Source organism: Colletotrichum scovillei (genome assembly GCF_011075155.1).
Source record: "Colletotrichum scovillei strain TJNH1 chromosome Unknown Contig00003, whole genome shotgun sequence".
In the NCBI taxonomy this organism is placed as follows: Eukaryota; Fungi; Ascomycota; class Sordariomycetes; order Glomerellales; family Glomerellaceae; genus Colletotrichum; species Colletotrichum scovillei.
The window spans coordinates 3,397,036-3,406,776 of NW_023336261.1; the positions used below are offsets into that span (position 1 = coordinate 3,397,036).

The 9,741-nt window shown below is 53.3% G+C and overlaps 2 protein-coding genes across 2 annotated transcripts; one reads left to right on the forward strand and one right to left on the reverse strand.

Annotated features, from left to right (window-relative positions):
• Positions 1–341: 341 nt before the first annotated feature.
• On the reverse strand, positions 342–3,136 carry HER10_EVM0003885 (ferric reductase like transmembrane component). Its single transcript, XM_035473547.1, has 3 exons — positions 2,001–3,136; positions 1,671–1,892; positions 342–1,608 (listed from the first exon to the last, which is right to left on the reverse strand). The coding sequence occupies exons 1-3, from the start codon at positions 2,466–2,468 to the stop codon at positions 547–549; spliced, it is 1,752 nt and encodes a 583-aa protein (XP_035335878.1). The 5' UTR covers positions 2,469–3,136; the 3' UTR covers positions 342–546.
• Positions 3,137–8,353: 5,217 nt separating this feature from the next.
• HER10_EVM0002058 (uncharacterized protein) lies at positions 8,354–8,638 on the forward strand (the record flags this gene model as incomplete). The annotated part of the gene is made up of 1 exon (XM_035471784.1): positions 8,354–8,638. One exon carries the CDS (start codon positions 8,354–8,356, stop codon positions 8,636–8,638), a length of 285 nt encoding a protein of 94 aa, XP_035335710.1.
• Positions 8,639–9,741: the final 1,103 nt, after the last annotated feature.

A 9,741-nucleotide genomic window follows, 5' to 3' on the forward strand; every position in this document is an offset into this window, starting at 1 on the left:
GCGGAGGACGGGGGAGGGTTAGAAAGGCAGCAGCTGGTCTAGCCGACAGAAGGCAACGGCGGAAGGAGGGGTCGGTGAAGGAGCCGGGGACGGTCGACAGGGGACTTGGCACTGGGGGTGCACTGGTGACATTCCGACGATGATAGGTACCTTAGGTAAGGCAAGCAGGGCACCTTAAGCAAAGCCACGGAAACAGCACACTACGGATACCTACCTACCTGAAGGGAAGGTAAGGTACGGAGGAAGGTGGGCTGGGTTTCAGTGACGTATCTTGCACGGGATTCTCCACTATGCCTCTTAGATACATGAAATATGTGGTATCACATATACATAGAACTACGGTCTAAATCGGTCCCCCATATTTACATTGAACTAACCCGTTGTGCCTCGATTGCAAGGTAGGTACGGTAACCTCATCCTAATAACTCACCCTTTGCCCTTGTATTGACTTGTATTGCTTCGCATCTCATGGAGGTCGCCTGATGCAAAACCACTCGAAGCCCCATTGCGTTTCTGCTGCATTTGCGCGAACATGCCCTTTGCATCTTACCACGAGAAAGCTTCTTCGTTGAAATCAATGGCTGAATCATGCTGGCGATCGCGAACGGCGCGGCGCACCTCGTCGCTGAGAGCGCCAGGACCGCAGACACTGATGCCCATGGTTCCAACTTGTGACTCCTGTTCGGCCTTAATGAGCGTCTCGATGTTGGGGCGGCCAGGGAACATTTGAACAGTAGACGAAGGGCTGTGAATCTCCTTGGTTGATCTTGGCCGACTGACGAAGAGCATGATTCGGAGAACATCTCTGCGCTTCTCCATGGCCAGGATCTCCGTCATCCAAGGTCGAATCCACTCGAGATGCTCAGGGCTCTGGATGGTCCAGATGAGAATAACTTTTCTTGCGGCGACAGTTCCGTTCGCATAGCCGGCGACGAGATCGCGAACGTGAGGTACTTGATGAGTAATGCCAACACCGCCAGCAAACAACATAACCGTACCATAAGAGCGCATACTATGCAGTCCGCCATAGGGTCCCTCCACCATGCATGTCGTAGTCATCTTGCCCTCAGGACAAGCAGCGGCCTTGCGATACAGTGTGTCGGTCATTCCGGTGCGGGCACGGATGATGAAGGACATGGTGGTCTTGCGCATGGCGAGAATGTCTTGACGGTTAAGGGACCCCTTCTCAGCCATAGGATCCTCAGCTTCCTCGCTCCAAGCGACAGAAAAGGGATGAGACTGCAACAAGCTGAGGGACGGCATGTACATGTAGGCATGCTGGCCGGGCCCAAATGTCCAGGGTCGAGCCATCGTTACTGTAACACGGCATGCATTGCCAGGAAGAGCCTCGACGAGAGCCTTGCTGCCGCCGTGCCCGACATTGCCGTAAAACACCCTCCAGGCACGCCAGACGCGATCACCGCCCCAGAAAATGATTACGGGCCACATGTACTTGAGCTGGGGCAGGGCCTTCATCTGCAGGTGGTACCAGGTACCAACGACAGCCGTAATAGCAAGCAAAATGTGAAGGAACTTGAACGTCTCGTAGAAGGCGTGTCTGATCGGGCTAGAAGCCTGGATTCCGATGGCCACGAAAGCGCAAGTGGCCTTTTATCGAGGTTAGTCTCATTGCCTCTATATCGTTTTACTTGGGGCATATTCCCACTTACAACAAAACCAAAGAGCAAGAAGGGAACAGTCGTTGCTGAGGTGATAGCTGCCTGCCAGCTGCTCTTGTTGGCAGTGTTGGCCATCCAAGCCAGCGTATGGGCAAGAGCCTCCAAGATGACAATACGGCCGAACCAACGATGCAACAAGTTGAAAGTGTCGAAGGACATGCCAAGCATGGGAATCAAAGGGTTGTTTCGGCCACCCATCAGGAACAAGGGAATCTACATCCCGGTTAGCGTTTACTGCACGAGTGGTGTCTCAGGCCTGACCAGCACAAGTTTCCTTGATACCTGAGACTCGATCATTAGGATCAGGTGTTCACGACTCACCATGTTCACAACAGCCAAGGTACCAGTTCGGTTTCTCAGCTGCGAGGCAGCGGCGGCAAAAGAGCCGGCAAAGGGGATGTTAATGACACAGAAAGCGATATTCGTGGCGAAGTAACCGGTGAGGAACAGAAGCTGGAGTCGGCTGGGTAGGGTGCCGACATTGATGGCAGAACTGAGCTGGATTTCACGGTTGTGACGCTTGCTCATGACCGGGGCGTAGAGAATGTTCTTCTTCATCCAGGAGACCTTGGAGTCTGACTGGGCAAAGTAGCGTTGGTTGTCGTTGTTGAGACAGGCAACGGTACGAACATATCTGACGATGACGGTCCATACTCTCCAAATGATGACGGCTGCGGCAATGGCAGCGCAGATGTAGTACAGATAGTTGGAAAGGGAGACGTTCTCGTTGGCGGCATCGATAGCCGCCTGTTGCTCCTCGGGAGACTTCGTTGCGCCTCCAGCGGCCATAGCGAAGGTTGAGTTCGAAAATATGAAAGGCTTAGACCAGAAGGTGAAGAGAGAGTGTGAGGTTTTGGTGACCCGTCGTCGTGATTGGTCGTCCTACTTCCAATATTCCCTAAGTTGCACAGCAAATTCACCGGAAGTCGAAAGAGAAGGTGGCTCGTTTGCGCGTTGTCGTAAGTAAATCGCCTACAAGGAGATTGGTCGAGGCAGTTAATCAGACACTAAGTCGAATAGATTTTTTTTTTTGGGGGGGGGGGATTCGTTTTTCGTTCCCGTCTTTTGGAATATATCTCGAAGCCGGCACGATAGGTACTTCCAAAAGGGGTGGGTCAGTGGAAAGAAGCGTCAAAAAGTGCAGTCAATGCAATAACAGAACTGGCGTCAGTGGAAAGAGAAATTGGACGTCTTTGGGTTAGAGACGTCAGCTGACAACCCAAGCCTGGTAGGACGAGGGAGTTTGTGAAAGGGAAGGACGAGAAGGGAACAAATGGCCGAGGAGTGGAAGGAAAGAGAGAGAGGGGAGAGAAGGAGCAGAAATTGTGAGGAATAAGAGGCGAGAGATATCAGTGATGTAAATACGGATACCAGACACACCATAAAGGTACATAGTCAGGTACTTTGTAATTCACCTTGGGCTAGGTACCTACGTTCACTAAGTGGACGGGATAGACTGGACTGAACTTGCGCAAGGCAAAGGGGAGTCCGACTAGGAATTAGTCGACCCCGGGCCCCAAGATGGTGCGTTCCTGGATCCTCTCTAGGAGGGCTGCACCGTGTGGGCCGTCACCCGAGAGTATGTGAGTGGAGGTGTGTGAACTGATACGGCCCAGTTGATGGAGACTAAAACACCGTTTTCCACAAGGCCAGGAGGGACTGCTCTCTCCGCAAATGTGGATGTCCCCAGATAGAGAGAAAAGGAAGCGCTTCCTAGTCGCTCCGAGGCACTTCGTCCACAGTTCTCCTAGGATACGAAGTATGTACATGTCATAAGAGACGAAACCGCGAGGGCAGGGTGCCAGCTACGGATATTCCACCCGATGACTATGGAGCATTTGTACGGATACATACACAGTTGGCGCTGTCAATCTGGAAGCAGAGAACACACGACATTACGCAAGATTCTGGCCAAGTCAAGTCGAGACGAGGCGCGGCCCTCGGGACATGCAGGGCAGGGCATGACTATGCGATTGCAGGGTGCATGTTGACAGGCAAGCAGGGGTGATATCGGCAAGGGAGTTGAACTTCCATCTCGTACGCGGCATTCGTACGGCAGTTGAAAGGGGACGAGAGGGTGCGCGCGCTTGGGAGTGCGTGGTGTGCGTGTGTGTGTGTGTGCGTGTGTGTGTGTGTGTGTGTGTGTGTGTGTGTGACCAAAGGAGCTGAGAGATCGGATTTCTTAGTTGTAAGGAGAAGGGCCAGAGAAGAGGCAGAGAACCCAACAGAGGCAGCAAGGGCCGCTGACAGGCACGGGATGACATTGAGGTGAGAAAGAGAGGACGACAGGCGGCAGGGATAGACAACCTACCTAGGTACTGCCATGATTGAAGGTACGTACTGGTAGGACGTACCGCAGCAGATCAGGGAGCCACGACGCAGGGGCTTGCATGCGCAAGAGGTGGGGTTCCAGGTTCCAGGTTGCCCGAAAGGCACATACTTGGAAGTACGTACTGTTTTTCAAGTCCCCCTCACTTTCCAATTTCCCATTTCCATTTTCGAAGGATGAGCGACGACGATACGGAGAGCTTGACAAGATACCTATGCTGATGCAAGGCCAGGGCTCTACCTACTACCCCTTCAGGCCTTCACGATGCCGTGGCCGCGGGTGTTTTGTCTGGCCCTTATCTGTCTCTAACACAACTCTGTCGGTCTGTCGGTCTCTTCCACGCCCTGCCTCATGATGCGTGACCTTCCTGGCTCCAATGGCACCTAATCCTGGCTGAGCCTGGCGGTTGTGAAGCTGATTGGCTGTAAGATTCGTTCGTACCTTGCAGGTGGTGAGCTGGTGTCGTGGAAGGGCCAATGCTGGGCGGATAGTCAGGGGCTAGCACTTTACACTTCACACAACCTAACTCAACGCCATCGACCATTGCCAGCTACCACACCATACGCACACCGGGTCAAGGCTCATTTAACAATGGTGTCGCCGACTCGCCGTTATTCATAGCATGCCAGCAGCCATGCAACGGAACACTGGCTAAAGTTGTGTGCCAAGTCACGAACAAGCACTTCTGCTGTACAGAGTACGGAGCACTCTGTAAGACACGGCACGCAAAGGGAAGGGTATCCGAAGAGGGGAAACTCTACGGCGCGCCCATCCAGGGGATTATTTCAGGACTGCCTCTCTTATACGATGTAGCCGTAGCCGGTGTGTCTTTTCTTAGACCTGAACTCTTTAGACGACGCAGAGGCACAGGTAAAGATGGTGGTCTTGTGTTTCTTGTCTGTCCTTGTCCATTTCATCCACCTAGTTATCAATAGCCTTTGCGAGTATCCTGGGGCCCAGTCCGTCTGTCTATGTACGAATATGTTAGAGCCAACACCCACCCGGGGTTTGATTGACAGTGCTAACTGCACCGACAAGATGTTCTCGTCTGTTCAGTGGCAGGCACGCAGGCTGGCAGCGAGAGAAGGAACTTACCTAACACGCCATATCCAGGCGTAAAGAAAAACCGATCTGAGAATCCACTTTTCAGAAAGCCTCTGAAACAAGCCGCTCCCCAGACCAAGGCTACGCTAAGCCAATCAAGGCTGAGCCCCGGCGGAGCTTCTCACGGGTAACGGGGCTGCTTCGCGGTGCTGGACTATTAGTGTACGTGCCTATGATGTCTTGGGATAGGTACACTGTAGGTACCTCAACCGGCCGGCTGCGACTACCCTACTGCGAAAACAACCGATGCCCTACCCTTTTTTTCCCCATCATCCCACCAACACTGCAAACTTCTGACTTGGCACTACCAGCCTTGATCTCCGAACAGCCAATCTGTTATTACGACATGCGTCCAATCGCGCAAGTCGAGATGGGAAGACGCAGGAGCTGGTACCTGTGCTTCTCGGTCCTGTCACACCAAGGAAGCACCGGTGGAGGCCCGCAACCACCACCTATGCAGTCGAACATCTCCATGGCCCCGAAACTGAGGGCTTGAACCAATCTTACAGAGTGCATCCAGGACACATCCAGGAAACACTCCCACACCACTACACAAGGAGTTACCGAATGCCCCGTCGATCGGGTCCGCGTCTCATCCGCATCTTCATTGCCCACTGTCTTTGCGCCCTTCGTCCGGTCTTCTGATACCGACCCAGGCGCCAGATCACTGCACAACATCGTCACACTCGACTAAAACAGCCAGAACGAGCGATTCGCCGCCCACTTCACGCCTGTCTGAAGCAACCGGACCCGATCCCTTCGGCTATACTTGTCCATCTGCGACGTGCCGTGTCTGGGATCAGTGGGATGTGGTCGACCACACGGCGGGAGAGTGGGGGTTGATGCACGGCGGAAGCCAACGAGAACCAACGAGAACCAACGAGAACCAGGCCATTGCACAACGCAGCATTTTCCCGAAGAAGCGGCGTGGCGGCGTAGCTTTGGGGCTGATGCGAGATGCGAGCAAACAACGAAAACAAACTGCGATCGGTCTCAGTCACTGCCTGAACCACTGCAAGGTATCGTCATCTGGAGTCACACAGATCCCCCGGCCCGCCATGCCTTTGCCAGCTCAAATCACCCGTATCCCGCTAAAGATGTTTTCCTTTGCCAAGAGCCAATGCTGATTGTCGCTCTATACATTCCGCATCGGTATGATTACGGGGGCCTTTTTCGTGTTTGCTTACTGTGTAAGTGAGCGAACTTCGGATCATCGGCCACCTAGGTTACTGGTGAGTCGTGACTGGCCATATGTGGCTATGTAATCCACGCGAAGCTTCAATCGCGACAGAAAATATGTCTCGTTCCTTACTGGTCTCCAACGTGTTTCTTCCTATCTTTTGCTGCTTCTCTTTGCTTTTTTTTTTTTCTTTGCTTTTTTTTCTTTTTCCTTTTCCGCCTAGCCTATCACCAGCCTCAGCTCGGAGGTTTCAACGCCCACCAATCCCGGGGAAACTGAAATGGTACCCAGGTTGGCCAAACATGCAGCCGTCAATCGTTCGGTGTACGTCAAATGCGCTGCTGCGCTTCCATAGTATCAGTCTCGAGCCACAGATATCGGAAATGCCTCGTTGCTAAATTCCAAGTCGGTTTCTAGTGTGATACTCCTCGGAATCTGACCGGCGACAGCAAGTGTTTACCATTTGCTGTCGTTGCCGTCTGCTGGCGTGCCTACCTATACACGATACACCAGAGTCCCCTCGCCCTAGGCTCTTGGGATGACGTTTCAGTCGGGTACAATTTCTGAATCTTGCATGATCGATGAACATGGGATAAGTCATCTCCTCGGTCCTCGCCCGCGCGGGCCTTGACTCAGACGATACAGCGGAAGAAGAAACGCCCCAGCCTCAGCGCGAAATTGATTTGCAGATGGCTTAGTTCGCTGAGGTATCTAGCCAACTTCCAGTTGGGCTGTTTTGCGATTACAGGTTGACCGTTTGTCACAGCCATGCCGCCGCAGCCATTGGATCGCATTCTGAGACGAGTGAGATGGTAGACTCTGGAGATCACAAGCGGGCCCATTCTATCAAGGCAACGCTGGCGGATATGTTGTCTGTCGACACATCCTTCTGGCTGCCCTGGCTGCCTTAACACGTCGATCTCCACCCTAGGGCACTGGTTCCAAACGTGCTCACCGTTAAGAGAATCTGAAAGTTTCATGCCACTGCTACAGCGAAGCATGCGGCTTGTGGTGTGCGTAATATATTGCGAATCCTCAAGTGCAGAGTCGAACTCCTGTCTCGAATCGCGGCTTGGTCAATCGCTACCTCCCTTTGCTGGCTCAGGTTTTGTATCCCGGGGAGCGAGGCACATCAGCTTACCATGCCTCAGCTCTCCAGTCTATACTCTGTGGGTCGCTATCTACCGCCTCCATCCCAATGATAGAGGAGAGCTATTCGGGGTCTTCAGTACGATTTTATTGAAAACACTTCAGGGAGGCCAAGCAGTCCCCTAGGTCCCTGCCATTGTTGTTCAAGCGCACGGCATGATGCTCGGATACTGATGACCTGGTTTGTATGGACATCCATAACATTGTATCGCAGCAATCCACGCGGAACTGCCCTCTTCAAAGTTCAAAAGCCTCATCAAGGTTATTATGATCCACTGAATGGGCCCCGGTGTCCGCCATTAGCCTCAGTGATCTGCAACCGTTTCCTGGTGTTTCTAATTGTCATCAATTGCTTGAACGGCCCGTTTATCCCCAGTGATGTTGCGGTCAGTCGACCCAGCGCATGGCCAAAACATACCGCCCTGACGGGAAACGCATCACGTCTGCTACGGGAACTTTGTCTGAAGATCTGGACAACTCAAACCGTCTGATTGCGACAAACGTTCTTGGCCTCCCGTCAGTTGCAATTGGACATCCCCTTCGAATCTTTCTATGATTGCAATCGTACTACCTGCGAGCTCATGTGTCAGAAGTCCTCCATCTCAAGGGGCTAGTACGCATGCGCCGCCGGCCAATCACTCTAAAATGTCAAGATATGTTGCTCGCGCCGCCACGGGCCTGCCGCACCATTACGAGAATGTCGGATAAGCAAGTCAAGTGAATATTGATTGGAGGTGAAGGCGACAGAAGAAGAAGAAAGGCAAGGTCCACATCGGCGACAACCCTATACCATGTCTCCAGTCTTACCTCCACACATTGGCAAGGATCTGAAACGCAGCTGGTGGCTATTTTGCATCCTGTTGACTCGCACAAAAGCTACTGACATATCCATGCCCAACGGACTGGACTGACATGGCCAATCCAATCTACTTGTTGCAGTTGTCATTAAATTCCCAGCTCATCCTCGTCGTTGAGACCGTAGTCATTGAGGGCGGCCTGCTCGCCCAAGTCCGCCAAAACCTTGCGAGACCATGTCTCGCTGCTCCGGATAACCCGCCGGCACCCGTCCCGCACCCTGACTCCTACAACATGGCTTCCCAATCGGGACTTGTCCAGAACCCGTGGCCAGTTCTCTGGACCCATGCCAAGCTCGTCAATCCCGTCAACTCCGTCAATTCCAGCGATTCCAGCGCCTGAATTTCTCTTGCGGCTGCCATGATCCTCGTTTTGCGTCCTCTTCCTCTTCCCCGCCAGTCGTCGGCCCACTTGGTCACCATTTGACTCACCCGTCGGTCCAGGGCTTGCGATACCCAGAGCCCCGGTTTGGTCGGCTCCTTCCGTGGTCAAATTCAGCTCCGATCGATCCGCTAGGACCCGGACGTCGCTGTTATGTCTTCCGCTTCGGCGCCGAGGTAGGGCTTCTCGAGTGAAGTCTCCTTGCCTTCTTGCCAACGGGCTGACTGCGATCCATTCGCTGATGCCTTCTTCCCACCGAAACCCCGTAAAGTTGCCCTTAGCTATGACCATGCCGTCTTTCTCGGCCAGGTCTTTCTTCAACGTCTCTGCAAAGACGAGATCGCGTAGGTCGTCCGTCTTTTGGGCCAAGACAAAGGCACCGTTGCCTCTCAGTCTTGCGAACCCTGGCGTTTCAAGGGTATCGATGAGCTCGCAGACTTTGGCAAAGTACGAGTTGGATGGCTGGCCGGTGGCTCTCCCACAACAGTGAGCAATCGAGCAGGTGAAGTCGACAGTGGTGTCGAAAAGCTGGCTATCATTGTTGCCCGTGCTTGGGGCTCTCCCCAGGCCCAGACCATGTCCGAAGCCGTCTATCGCCGCCTTCAATCGGAGCCGAGTGGCTTCATGCGCCGCTCTAGCGGATAGAGACAGAAACAATGCCAGTAGAAGTGGATACGTGGCTTCCTTGCTACCGATACGACTTCTCACCAGTCTCAGTGCTTGGTAGAGAATATGAACTACCACTCTCTGGGTCCGACTTCTCGAACTTGCACTGGAACCGGGTGCAGCATGTCCGAAATCCTGCGAAATCATAGCCATGGCTGACAATGCACCAAGTACGCTCATCAAAGTGAGCATGGCTGGTTTTGATTCCGTTGTGAGCGCCGAGGAACGCCTTTGACGTCTTGGGAAGGCATTCATGCACAGGCTTGCAAGTCCAGTTGATGCGAACTCGGTTGCAGAAGGGCGTGCTCTTTTCTCGAGTACAGCGGAAGCTGCTATACTCCATAAGCCACCAAAACCTCTCCCTGTGACCATGTCAACGGGGAGCCGTCTACGAACCA

Excerpts from the sequence above, each read along its gene's own strand:
- HER10_EVM0003885 (XM_035473547.1), bottom strand. The coding sequence starts at position 2,468 with ATGGCCGCTGGAGGCGCAACGAAGTCTCCCGAGGAGCAACAGGCGGCT. Across the intron at positions 1,893-2,000 it reads CCTTGGCTGTTGTGAACATG|ATTCCCTTGTTCCTGATGGG; the intron begins GTGAGTCGTGAA and ends ACCGGGATGTAG. Across the intron at positions 1,609-1,670 it reads TCTTGCTCTTTGGTTTTGTT|GCCACTTGCGCTTTCGTGGC; the intron begins GTAAGTGGGAAT and ends CCTCGATAAAAG.